The sequence below is a fragment of the Balaenoptera borealis genome (genome assembly GCF_965194805.1).
Source record: "Balaenoptera borealis genome assembly, chromosome: 2".
Lineage (NCBI taxonomy): Eukaryota > Metazoa > Chordata > Mammalia > Artiodactyla > Balaenopteridae > Balaenoptera > Balaenoptera borealis.
In genome coordinates this window covers 147,860,384-147,874,354 of record NC_138867.1, presented here as the reverse complement: position 1 = coordinate 147,874,354, position 13,971 = coordinate 147,860,384, and the positions used below count along the sequence as shown (strand labels likewise).

The 13,971-nt window shown below is 36.9% G+C and overlaps 1 protein-coding gene and 1 long non-coding RNA gene across 3 annotated transcripts in view; one reads left to right on the top strand and one right to left on the bottom strand.

Moving 5' to 3' along the window:
* Positions 1–4,192: 4,192 nt before the first annotated feature.
* The window catches only part of GABRG2 (gamma-aminobutyric acid type A receptor subunit gamma2), a 154,149-nt gene continuing 144,370 nt past the window's right edge, over positions 4,193–13,971 (bottom strand). The window contains exons 8-10 of one of the 2 annotated variants that reach the window (XM_082378782.1): positions 10,149–10,354; positions 8,088–8,111; positions 4,193–6,640 (exon numbers count right to left, since the gene is read on the bottom strand). In XM_082378782.1, coding sequence (XP_082234908.1) covers positions 6,365–6,640; positions 8,088–8,111; positions 10,149–10,354 — 506 coding nt within the window. In that variant the 3' untranslated portion in view covers positions 4,193–6,364. The remainder of the gene's footprint in view (positions 6,641–8,087; positions 8,112–10,148; positions 10,355–13,971) is intronic. The other variant, XM_082378783.1, reaches the window with a different exon arrangement.
* Positions 6,513–10,292, top strand: LOC309622735. The gene is made up of 3 exons (XR_014241093.1): positions 6,513–6,580; positions 8,709–8,811; positions 10,212–10,292. It is a non-coding gene; the product is annotated as an uncharacterized lncRNA (long non-coding RNA).

Sequence of the window (13,971 nt, the reverse complement as noted above, 5' to 3'; positions counted from 1 at the left end):
TTAGAGCATCCAGCAGAAAGTCAGCTCAGAAGACACTTCTGTTTTAGACAGTGAGACTTCCAGCTTTCAGACGTGATGATGCATTTGTGCTATTTTAAGTCACTAAGTTTGGGGTAATTTGATACAGTGGCAATAGGACACTAATTCAGACAATAATGACTTTCCACTGTTGTTAGAGCCATGGTACTACATCATTCTTTTATTGGTGGGTCTTAACCTTGCCCACATCTTTGCAACTAACCCCTTCATTAATTTTTCTTCACTTATCCCTCTGAGTGTACCATCTGGTTTCTGCCAGGACTCTGTTAAATGCTTATACCGTTTTATTCATTAAAGCCACTTTTAGGTATTTATTCTATAGAAATACTGGGCGATATATACAGTAACTGAGATATATACAGATATTGATTGTAGCATTATTTATAACCACAAAAATAAGCAGAATAGGGACTGGCTAAATAAATTATAGTATAGCTGTGTGATATAATAGAATGCCAGAAAACGTTTATGTTACATATGTATACACACATGCATAATTGTGTGAAAAATCAGGCTACAAAACATACCATGTATTTTACCTATGCCTATATCTGTATCTACACCTTTATCTATTTATCATTTATTTATATATCATCTGTCTGTTTAAATATATAGAGAAAGAAAACTGAAAAAGGAGAAAAAGATAAATGATGCTTTTAGTGGTTAACTATTGCTAGTGGATAAAGGATAATATTTCTTCTTTGTGCATTTTCATATTTTTCAAATTTTCTACAAGGCTTTCATTAGTAGTCAGAAAGAAAGTTTTAAAGCAGTAATGGGTCCTCCTCACATATGGTAGAATGCTTTGTATTACAGAGGAAATCTTTTCTGGGTCACCCACAGTTAGAACAATTTCTTCTACATACAACTATTTTGTGCAGCTTCATTATAGTTACTTTGTATTCTTGTCTGACTCCTCTATCATATTGTGGGCATTTTGAAGCAGATAATATCCTAAAATGCATGTCTTCCTGCACACTCACAGTGCCCTATGTGAAACTTGCAATATGTGTTTTCTGAAAGCTTTATATTGAATTGAATTTATAGATGCTTAATCAAAACTTCTTTGACGGGGGTCTTATTTACAGACCCGTAAAAAATACAAGTAACAGGAAAAAAAACTATGAGGCAAATTTGTATAGCAAATTTGTATATACAGAAGATAAAAAACCTGATTTAAGATGCAAATGGATAGTGAATTATTTATATCATATTCTTGTCACAGAATGGTTCATTTAAAATTGGTTTACTAAGAGGATTAGATGAATGTAAGTACTTAGCTGAGGTAAACATTAGGATTAGACTATTCAAAAATCACATCAAGTACTGGAGGAGGTGAAAGAAAATAGCCTATCGTACTTTAGTCACACTGGAAAGACTTCATGGACCAGGTTGAATCCTTAATTAGTGACTCTTCAGTATGTTGAGCAACAAAGGTATTCTAGGAATATGGCACTATTTTGGAGAAGACTCGAGGAAATAGGACAGATGAGTCAAGACAGCTATGTGGAGACATGGCAGAGTTTAGGAGAGCCTGAATGTTAGATGATAATAATATCATACCATAATAAACAGCAGAGGAGTGATAGAATTAAGATATGTCAGAAGGAGAAGGGACTAAACTGTTTCATTCACATGTGACAGACTGAGTCTCCCAAGATAGGAATATCTGGAAAATCTTCAGATGTGACTTAAAGTCTCTATCCCTGGTCCAGTGACATTTTTTTCTTTTTATATGGGAAGAGTCCTCAGTAATGATTGAGTCCTCATGTTCATTTCATTAAGGATTTTTAACACTTAGCTACAAAATAATGTATTTGACTTAGTTATATTGCAAAAAAAATACTGTATTAAGATAGAGCTACATATTTATTGATAATGTTTCACATGTTTATTTAGCAATCATCTTATTGGGGATTTTTAAGGGAAATCATCATGTTTAATTTTCAAAAGATATCTACATGTTTATCTTCACGCATATCACGTATAGTGATTTAAATGATACACTGTTCCACTTGGGAATAGTTATTTATTGATACTTAGCTCTATAATTTTCTTTATGTACATGAATTTCCTAAGTATGGTGTGATGCCAGTAAAGATGTTTATTGTACTGCATTCCTACAAAGTGGAAAAATGTAGTAATTAACTTCATAAATGATAATCGTTATTCTTAAGCAAAGTAGACTATGATCCTTGTGCCCTTTCTTTTCTGACATTCCGTATCTGTGCTGAAGAAAATTACTAACAATCCAATAATTCCTTGGTATTGCTTCAGTCATTCCATATAATAAAACTATGGGCTATAAACCATTATTATCCCCGTTTTCTAGATGAAGAAACTGAGGCAGAGAAAAGTTGGATAGTAAGTCTTGGCAGGGCCAGGATTTGAACCTGTGTAATCTGGAGTAAGAGCCTCTGCTTTTCCATTTTGTTGTACAAACAATAACAAGGAAAAACCTTTTTTTTTTTTTAAATCGCGAATAGAGAAAAAGAAAGTCACAACTGGATTTTGTAATTGGCCTATGGTTCCTAACCTCAGACCAAGTAATAATAGAGCATTCCTACCACTTTTCTGATATAGTCGAAAGAATGAGCCTGTAGAGACTAGCTATAGGAAACTCTGGTTTTCTATTGCTCCAAGCTCAGAGGGACAAAGGCCAACTCTGGGTCTACAATTTTTCAGATAATTGGCGATCCCTTCTTTGCAACAGAATTCTGAAAGCAGTGGGTAACACTGAAAAGTGATTGCTCATTATATTAGAGAATAAAATAAATGTAAAATCTATCAACTTATCTCTGTTGCTGTATATTTTAAAATTTATCTCATTGCAATTAAACTGAAGTCAAGATCAGAGAAAGAAGGCATCTTCAAATTTGGCAGATCCAAAAGAAAAAAGCATAAACAGGAAGATAATAATGTATTCCACAATTTTACTTCCAAATCCTAAAACACTGTGAGGGGCAGTAGAAAGAGTAATACTTGGGTGGCTCTCCTGGGTTTGCCATTAACTGGCTGTGTGACCTTTGGCAACTCAATGAGCATTAAAAATATTTAGCAGAGCTATTGGTCTAGGTCATTCGCCCTTTCTTCTACATGTTTAACAAAAATCCATAGTGACAGTCATAGAGATAACAATTTTTGACATAATCCCCAATGACCGCATCATTTGGTTAAATTTAATTTGACTTTCATTAGAGACAAAACTTGCTGCTACTAGTCAGAATAACACTGAGACTTTACAAAAGGGATGAAGGCCACCCAATGAATATGTACTTAGCTAAACATAAGGTCATGGAGTTAGACAGAAGACAAGACCAAAGTGAAAACTAATTTTTTTACGTGTCTGGAAGGTGAGAAATGGATGTTTAAATTGGATGCAGGAAGCCACGAGGGGCCAAGAGAATGACAGCTAGAGGAAGGTTACGGCAGCTGTGTTTGTAAAGGATTATGCTAACTCTGTTCTTGTGATAATTTCAAAGGACTTCAAGAAAATAAGATACTGGCTCCCTATATTTTTAATTTTGGGGGCTACAGAGAAGGGTTCTTTGGCTGTGAAAATAATCTGTGAGATTTCTATCAATAAGAGATTTGGATTTTCAGCCTATAGTTTAAAGGAAGGTTTGCAATTCAAGTACTCTAAAATGAAACAGCATGCTACAGAGCCACATTTAAGACATACATGAATAGTGCTGATGCTTTTAGAGAGCTGATTTGATGGGAGTGGGAGGAGCATGGCAGCAGAGCGCTGGTGTCACCACATGGGGTGGCCTTATTATACCTAATTTACAGCTGGGAAAATGGAGGCTTATAAAGGCTGAATTGACAGTTGTCAAACAACTGGTCAGTGGTAGAGTTGGGATCCCAATGATGTCTGACACCATTGTCCATATTCTTAACCACACCAAAGTTTTAGGCACAGAAGTCTTGAGCTTCACCCACTTCATACCTTTTCTGTCTTGTATATCTACTCCACACCCCAAACACATCTCTTAATTTCTTTGAAGTGAGGAGCATTATCATGCAAAACATGATCACACTGCTCACAAATAAAATTCACATACAGGGAAGGAAGTGTTGGAGAATGAGACAGGGAAGAGGGGTCACACTCTTTAAGACAAACAAGTCCAACGAGACCACTGACCTCACACCATAGATTAGAATGCAGCATTTTTATTGTAAAAGTCCACATATTAAGCAATTCCCTTTGTGAAAAGGTTTTCAAATACATAGACCAGGAGCAGCTGAGAATTAAGAATTAGATTATGTATAATATATATTCATGTTGCCAATATTATGCACACATTGGAAAGCTAGCTTTTTTGAGTGTCCCCATTAACGGAATACATTTCAAGTGGACAATAGTAACATGTTTCTCGTCATTGAAAATTTGCCAACAACTCTCCCAAAGAGTCAACATTTAATATGTTAACAATTCAAAACAAGAAAATAATTAATTCTATTTACATGTGTTTGAGGTTATATACTAGAGCACTGGTACAGTAAAGGTTTGTAAAATTGGCAGCTAAATGTATTTCAAGATTCATCCGGATGACTTGATCATGACTTTACATGGTTTTCTATTAACAATGCCACTTTCTCTTCTTTTCTACTCTTTTTAGATTATCTATAGCTATGATTGAATTCTGACTTAGAGTAATGATTGCCAAAAGGAAGAACTTGCAAAGGGTGCTATTTTAGAAAAATAAGGATTCAGGATGAGTACCTGAAAATGGAGCTCAACTCATCATGTTTGAAGCCTGGGACCACCACTTCATGCGAATACAGTATCGTTGAATGAGGACACAGTCATAGGCTCAACCTCCATGTAAGTCTTTCATTTGTCCTTTCATTTTTTAAATGTTAACTTCAGTACATTTTGGTTTTCACAGAGCATAGATTACTCCATTCTGAACACCAGTCAGGTGTGACTCCTGCTTATGCCTGCCATGTATCCTCCGTGAAAGGGTGGATGGGTCAGAGCTGACTCACCTCCAAACCTGGAACAATAATACACAGGTTCTAATTATGCCCTATAGACTCATTTCTGTACATAAATGTAGGCTGTCAATATTGTTCTAAAAGGAGTATGGATTTTGCCTAAAGTAAATGTTTGATAATGAACAAAAATAGCCAAAATTCTTTGGATCCTTCTGTTTACTTCTACAAGATCAAATAGCACTGCATAATGCCTATGTGAAAAGATGAATCACTGGTTCCAGACCAGCTCAGAGAGATTCACCAGAAGCATATAAAGCCAGTTCACTTCCAACCACATTTATTGAGCGCCAGCTATGTGCCAAGCACTATACAAGGTGCTGAGGACCCAACGAGGAAATGACAAGGATTCTGCCCACGAGGCACTCACAGTCACTAGAAGCAGATCTTGAGATGGAGAGTAAGTTCTGTTATGACCTATCATCATCCTAAAAGGAAGAAAAAATAGCAGCAAGCACACACATTTACTTTATTCTCTATGAAACTGGGCATATTTCGAGGTGGCAGATGTCAATTATCCAGTCTGTATTTAACTTAAGGTGTTTTAATATGTCATACGAGAAAAAAATAAGATGTTTGAATCTTCATGCATGAGGGAGAAGGTAGAGAAAATTCCTCCCTCCAATTCCAAACCCCAAACCCTTATAATTACATTCATGATTCTTTTACAGCCCAAAGACACAGAATAAAAGACAATACTTTATGATGTTAACTTCAATCCATTTGTTTGGCTCTAGAGAGATGCATGCATTAAACTTGAAGCATTCTACGTTATTGAAATATTTACATCATTGTACATGTGATGTGGAGGAAATTTTCCTCATATCTTGGGCTGGAGATGAAATAGATTTCTGGTATAGGCTCCTATATTTAAAGCAAGTTGTGATTTTTCTCAAATAAGGGAGATATCCTTTTGGGATCAAACTTACCACAACTTGACCCCAGATGAACAGAGGATACAGTTTTGGATCTTTTGCATCTAATTGTATTTTGAATTGAGTAAGGATACCACCACTGTAAATAGTCATGGCTTTCACTATTGCAATTCCTTTAGTGGAAAAAAAAATCTGGTTTCAATGTTCTTGCTCTAATTTCACTTTGCCTTGCAGGTTTGAGACACAGCAAACAGTATAGCTCAAATTACACTTACCACAGGAGAGTTGGGTGCAAACAATATGACATGAATACAATTTACCAGGTTAGAACATAGAAACAAATTCAGAGTATTATAAACCACTCAGGGGATTATATAAGTGGACTTAGAAAGGACATTCTCTCTCCATGAGATTTAGTGAGTAAGACCCACATCAGTAACACCCATACCTCTTCACAGGTAAAGGTAGGACACCCAGTAAACCAGATTGAACAAGCAGAAGGCAGTGGGGAAGAAGATCCGCGCATAGGAGTCCATCTTGGCAATACGGATATGTATCCTCCCATGTCTCCAAGCTCCTGTTCGGCAATCTTCGAAACAGCAGAAAAAACTGGCACAGTCCTTGCCGTCCAGACACTCATACCCATATTCTTCATCTCTCTCTTGAAGGTGTGTGGCATTATTCATTTGAATGGTTGCTGATCGTGGGCGGATATCAATGGTAGGGGCCTGAGATAAGGGTAGGGAAGGAGAGGGATCAGAGTTAGTTATACTTGCTAAATCCTAGACCATTCTCCACAGTGTCACCAATGTGAATGATGAATCTGAAAATGAGTACTCAGGGAATTGCTATGACATCATGATCTACAATGGTAAAATTGAACTTAGAAGGATAGCACATTTGCAGATTTCAAATTTTGAGCTTAAGCAGTGCAGCTGAAAATAATACCACCAAGCTAATAGCTATAGCAAGAAGATTGAGCACCAAAAGAACTCAAAGTTTAAAGATTTAAATCAAACAACTACATGGAATCTTATTCTAGTAAATATTAGATGTGAGGTTGGTTACATGAAGGCATTTAATGGTGTTGCACATGAGTAGAACAGAGAAATAAAAACGCGTCAATTTTGAAATCAAATTTTGTGTCATGCTCCTCTATATAGGCAAACACTAACCCCATTACACTGAGCAAATGTATTAAATGCTTTTAATAGAAACTGTCAAGATATATATAAATGTAGAAGTTTCCTGAGTTTATACCACAATGGTATGACTTACTTATGTTTTAACAGAATATATAAGTACTTTGTCTAACGTTCACCTTTCAGAAGCTTCAGAATGTCAGCAATATTAACCTACATGTGAGTGAAACATTTTTTTAAATGTTACTAGCTATCAAACTCTGTCTGGCATGAGAAGAAACTAGTACCAATTAACTAAATGTTAATCTAATCTTTGCTGCTGCACCAATTACAAAATTGCTAGAAAACTCAAACATTTATTTAATGTTAATTTGGATGAGTTCGTTTTAGGATAATATAAATACAAATCGTATTGTCTGTGAATCAGCTATCAGAATTCAGCTGAGAATAGAAATCTCATTAAATATTGCATGATAGAGCCAAAGGCCCCTGGATCACCCTGGAAGGAAGGGATGGGTGTTTTAACTTAAAGCACTTCAAAAAGACTGTATTATTTTTATAGAACTGACAGGTAGAGTTCAGGTCAGTGGAGATTATTGCATGTACTTATTGAAAAACAATCCTTTGTTGAATTAGGATTTACAGAGTCAAATTTTAGGGCATATATGGTATATATGGGCATATGTGGTATATATGGAACGTGGTAGGTACAACCAGTGAAACTGGATTCCATTTTTATCTGAGAAGAGAGCGCAAGTCTTGGCTTTGATGTTTAAAGAGGCCCACTTTACTAATGACATCTCATAGAGCTTAGAGATATTTTTAGCCTCACGTTAGGTCAAAACCTCTGAATTAATGTAGGGTTGCTGAATCAATTCTAGAAATCTATAGAACTTTCTCCATCTTAAATGTGTTATCTCTAGTGGAATGCTTAAATGTCTGCTCATAAAAAATAAATAAAACACCATGTAAGCATTAATAGTTAAATTCAGCAGTTGCATGCAGTGAATTTCCATTCCAAAAAACATTATACCTTGAAGGAAAACATCCGAAGAAGCTTTGGGTTTGTAGACAGAAAAGAGAATCGCATTTTTTTTAATTAAAAGAAGAAAAAAAGAAAAAAAAAAAAAAGAGAGACAAAATAAGATAAATTAAAAATACATTTTGAAAGCATAGCAAGTGAAATGAACTGAAATTGTAAACACAGAAGGACAGTTCTGAGCTTGGAATAAAGCATATGCCTAAAGTTAGTTGGAAAATGAAATTTGGTGATTGATTTATTGCTAGTGAAATTTTCAGTAAATTAATCCACAGTGATCTAACTGCAAAAGCCAGTATTGTCCACGTGTGAGGAAGCCTTCTATTGCCCGTTTTCCCTGTACAGAAATACTGATTTTATTTTCTAATTATGATCAAGGAGGCCTTACTAGGAGAGCCTTGACACAATGAACCCAAGGGCATATTAAATGGGAAAATGAAATTTCAGCTTCTCATTCACAGCTTGGGCTCTTGATTGATAGTTCTGATAAATCATCTAATTGGCTTAAAAGGGGTAAATGCATGAAGTTCTCAGGTAATTTCATTTTTGCAGGTTCTTTAATTCCCTTTCTCCTCTGCCTTCTTTTCTTCTGCCATCTCATGACCCTGGCTTAAGGAATCCAAGTGTTTCTATCTCTGCAACAAAATCCACTCCACAATACAGAGGACCAGAGGGCTTTGTCCTAAGCCAGTCCTCACATCCTTGTTTCTACTGGCAGGTAATAATGCTGAGTGTCAGTAGAACCATCTTTTGGGCGAAAATGAAATAGCAAGTGAAGGAGGGGGAGAAAACAAAAAACAACACAACAAGGAAAATAAACTAAGAATAGAGAAAATGCAAACGTAAAGAGAGGCAATACAGACAGAGAAAGAAAGGGCTGCATAAAGTATAGCGAATATTTGGGCAATTAAAGATAATTTCTTTTGCATTAATCGTCAAGAATAATGATGCTTCTTCACCTGTTATAATGTCTTACATTCAAATAAACGTGCAATTTGTAGAATTTCACCTGGGTTTCTGGAGATGCATCAGAATGCAATCTAGAATCGGCTAGATTCTGTGGTTATAATTCAGCTCCCCAAAGCCCATGGGTCAGAAAGCTGGCCACTATCATGACCCTCATAGCCCTTAAAGCAGAAGACCAGGAAAGGCTATAAATTCAGGAGTTCCTTTGCCCCAGTATTGTAAGGAAATGGACCTTAATTTTCATGGGGCCTCCTATGAACCAAACACTGTGTTTAAGTGGGCAAATGGGTAGCTACATGCTCTTTTCAACATCCATAATAAAAGACAGTTGCTTTAAGCATTTATATTTATGCTTCATCAACTCTATTTAAAGTTAGGTGGCAAGGTGAAGCCATCCTACCTGTTTCCAAGTCACTGAACTCAATCCAGGTTGGTAACTGCGTAAATCATCAACATCAACCACCATCATCAACTATAAATGTAAGGTACTATGTAATGGTTTTTACATCCATTACCACATTTATTCCTCACAGCAGTCTCATAAGATATGTCTTTTTTGTAATACTCATTTTATATATGAGAAAATGAAAAAGGGAGGCTAAAAAAATACCTTTTAACTATAAAACCAATAGAAGTCCTCTGGCAATGCACGCACACACACATTATTTGCAACAGTGTGGTGACCCCTGAAACTTCAAGAACCTTGTGGCTTCCTACTGGAAATCACTGGATGAAAGATTTAAGTTAAAACGTCAATAATTTAAAAATATTAGTTAAGAGGCAGAAAGATGAAAATCAATGAAACCTAAAATAACAAGCTACTAGAAGTTGAATGCATTGTTCAGCCATGGTTATACTCCCAATGAAATAAAGAGAGCAAGAGTCTCCCTTAGTGAATCAGGTCTCTCCCAAGTAACTGACGACCTTAATGAATCCTTATGGCCTGGCCAAACTCACACAGTCCCTTCTCATCTTGCGGCCCAAAGTGTGGACAGCCTGCAGATAGGCTAAGCAAGACCAAACCAAAACAAAACCAGGTGACCTCTCTGCATAAAAATGTCAAAGGTCCCAATAAGAAATGATACATACAGGGTTTTTCTTCTTTTTGTCTTTGTCCTTGCTTGGTTTCCGGTTGCTGACAAAATAATGCAGGGTGCCATACTCCACCAAAGCAGAGAAGACAAAGATGAAGCAAACAGATACGAAGAGGTCCATTGCCGTGACATAGGAGACCTTGGGGAGCGACTTCCGGGCAATGGTGCTGAGGGTAGTCATGGTCAGGACGGTGGTAATGCCTGGAGGAAGACACAATAAAACAGATCGTGTGACCACATCAGCAGGTTGGAAAACTGTGTCACTAATGAAACCGAACGTGTTTTGTGACTCCTGAGGAGCAACCTCAGTATTGGGAAAGGAGGTGTAACTCAAATTCATTCACTCAGTTCACAGATGTGTACTGCCTGCCTACTATGTATCACCTGCCGTATGTGCTGAGAAACGTGCTGAAAATGTGCTGAGAAATAAAACAGACATGGTCCCTGCCCATATGTCCCTTGTATTTCGGCGAAAGACAGACACCGCCATGGATCAAGTAAGCAAAGAAAAGTATAATTACAAATTATGGTATGTGCCATGCAGAAGAGCAGGGATGGTGAGAACCTGCTTTGATGGAAGGCCTCTTTGAGGAGGTGATATTTAAGGCGAAGCTTAAAAAATTAGAAGAAACCAACCTTTTGGCTATTAGCACTAAAAAAATTAAAGGGAGGTTCTGAGGAAGGGAAACCTTATTTGGTTTTGAATTTTTAAAATACCTGGCTTCTGGGGATGGGCGGGGAAATCACGGTGACGCTGGGGAAGTAGAAGTTCAATCACGCAGAGCGTGCACAGGCGTTTGCATTTTATTCAAAGTGCAAGGAGAAGTCATTTAAAAGTATTATAAAGAGGAGGTGCGTTCTGCGCGACTGACATGTTCTGATGGATAAATTCTTTAGAGGCTATTTGTGATGAAAATAGGTATCTCAGAAGTAATATCATAACTAATATTTACTGAAAACTTCCTCGTGCCAGGCACTCTGATAAGCATTTTATGTGCATTCTCTCTTTGAATCTTTACAGCAGATATTTTCATTTTGATTTTATAGTTGAGGAAAAGGAGGCTAAAGGACCAGCGCCATGTCAGACGGTAAAGTAGCAGAAGGATTTAAACACAAAAATTAAATGTCTGATTTCAAAACACTTCTTTTCCCCCTTGTGCAACAGTGCCCAAGCAAACTAGTCCTCCCCAATAATTGTTTAATAACAAAGAACAAAGTTAAGACAACCTATATGTATCTACAGGGGAAGGGTCAGGGGCTTACCTTCTGTAACAGCTATGTTAATTATAATAAAGGCAACACAGATTCAGTATCTGCATAGGTTATAGCTCCAGTTATAGGAACTTAAGTCACTTCAACAGTCTAAATTTCTGCATCTGTTAGTGATCATGGAGTCTTCCATCTCCCTGTCTATTCTATATACTTTGTGACAACAGATAAGAAATGTATCTTGATGTCCATTGTAATCCCATAGTGAGTATAGTGCTAGGACTCAATAAATATCAAATGAATAAATAAAACAATTGAAGAATAGTGTATATATGAAAGACTAGAGACTCAACCTACATTTGAAAATAGGAATCCACATTGATGACTTGGGGGAGATAGTTTTAATTGCACAGAACAGTATCTAACACTTAAGAATCTCTTCCTTTGGCCAAGTACTACGTTAAGTACTTGTATAATTAATTATCCCACAAAATCCTCACAGTGAGGTAAGCACTGTTATCCTTGTTTTGTTTTGTTTTGTTTTGTTTTTGCAGGTGAAAAAAACTGAGCACAGAAGGAATAAACTAGTTAAGTGATAGAGATGACATACAAGCCTAGAAAGTCTGACTCTTTAAACGCAATGCTCTGAACCACATTGTTGTATTTCCTCTCTATAAATAGGTCCATAATATGCAGGATGAAGCACCACACACTTGGGAGCTACTGTAAATTCCTAATTTGGGATATGATGTAGATATGTGGGTCTTCCATGTTGTCATGATGGAAACATAAGAATGGGCAAGTTTCTCAATTACAAATGGGATGGTAGTGACTGGGGGAACTCCCTAAGGCTCTTGGGAAGACTAAATTAAATAATGCACATAGAGTGACAATTCCTAGTAAAGTCTCAATAAATAGAAGGTGCTATTATCATTTATTTTAGAGAAGAAAGATCTGCTTCTCAAACTAAAAAAAGCTTCACTTAGGTTGTCTATACATTAATTCATGTAGAAGTTTTTGATTATACCTAATCACAGCTGATATTTTTGTGGGGGAATTTCAAAACTAAATTGGCACTTTGGTCTTCACTCCACATTCAGGCCTCAAACCACATATGACCTATGAGAAGTGAAAATGTCAGTATTCAGAGTAGATACCATGGATAAGTTCACTTAAGAGAATGTGGCCCGTCTCATATTATTAGGCTACATGGAAGTTCATCCCAGCCATGTAAAAGAAGACTCTTCAAAAAACGCTTCAAGATATTTTCCGGTCTGCCTGGAGCCACAGAGAAGAGAACAATGAAGAATAGACAAATGGTAGTTTTAAGTGATTTACCAACAACAAGATAGCCTGATGTGGTTTTTTTGTTTGTTTTTAATGTGGTTTTTAAGCCTAGTTTTGCCAAGCAAAGAAATTAGAGTTCTCTTACCTGAGATACATGAAAAATATCCATAGCTTTTTTCAATTCCTCCAGTCTTGGCATGAAGTAAGCTCTTCAGGCATGTTACCTTACCTCATAACTTGGGTGAAAAATACCAATTCATATTGTCCTTGTTTCATCCATCATCCTTACATCATGATTAAACCTCACCAGCTACCACTTGTGTACCAAACTATCCTCAAGTGTTGTAAGTTCCAAAATGAATATTCCCTATTCTGTGGTGATCTGAGCTTAGAAAGCAGTCAATCTCTGAGCCACATGGGTATATTTATCTCACTCATCAAACAGCCTGGCTCTCTAACTGTTCTATGGCAATAAACTTGAAGTTCACAGGTGTTTAATGTCATCTGGTTCAACTCTTGATTGTAAACACTGGAAAAGGTAATTGGACTCAGTGAAATCTAGGTCAGTGTTCTTAAGCCTGATCGCACATTAGAATCACCTGGGAATTTTTTTTTTTTTTTTTTTAATCCTGACACCCAGCCCATGCTGTCAACAAATTAAATAAGCATCTCTTGGGGTTGGACTATGGCAGCTGTAATTTTAAAGGTCCCCTACTGACTTAAATGTGCAGTTAAATCTAAGAAGCACTGATCTAAAGAAGTGAGACAGCAAAGCTAAAACAGAGAAACCGGCTCAGCTCAGCACCCTACCTTTTCCCACAGCTGGCCTTCAACAAGGTCTCACCCAGAGCAAATCTAGGTGTCAATCAGCCAAGGTGCAGATCTACTATCTGCTGGCTGTGTGACCTTGTAAATGTCATTTAACCTTACAGCGCCTCTGCTTCCTTAGCTCTAAAAGTGTGATGATAACCTTTATTATCATTACAACTTCTACATGCAGCTGTTGTGAAGAGTAGAAAAAGCGTGGGGACCATGTTGAAGACGCCTGACTTATAGTAAATGATCAACAAATAAGAGGAGCCATCTACCTGCTATGTGCTTGGGGACCCGTCCCTTGTTCCTTAGCCCACTCACCTTGATCCCTTCTCCCACCATGGTCTTTTGCCAGTGAGCACTCATTGAATAAGTGGTAGAAATGAGCTACTAGAGTGGTCTTAAGAGGGATTTTGACCAGCAGGAACTAGACTTCAAGAGAAGAGATTGATTTAAAATCCTTCCCTTAAAATATTTTTGGAATGGGTAGATTGGAATGCATCAGTGCA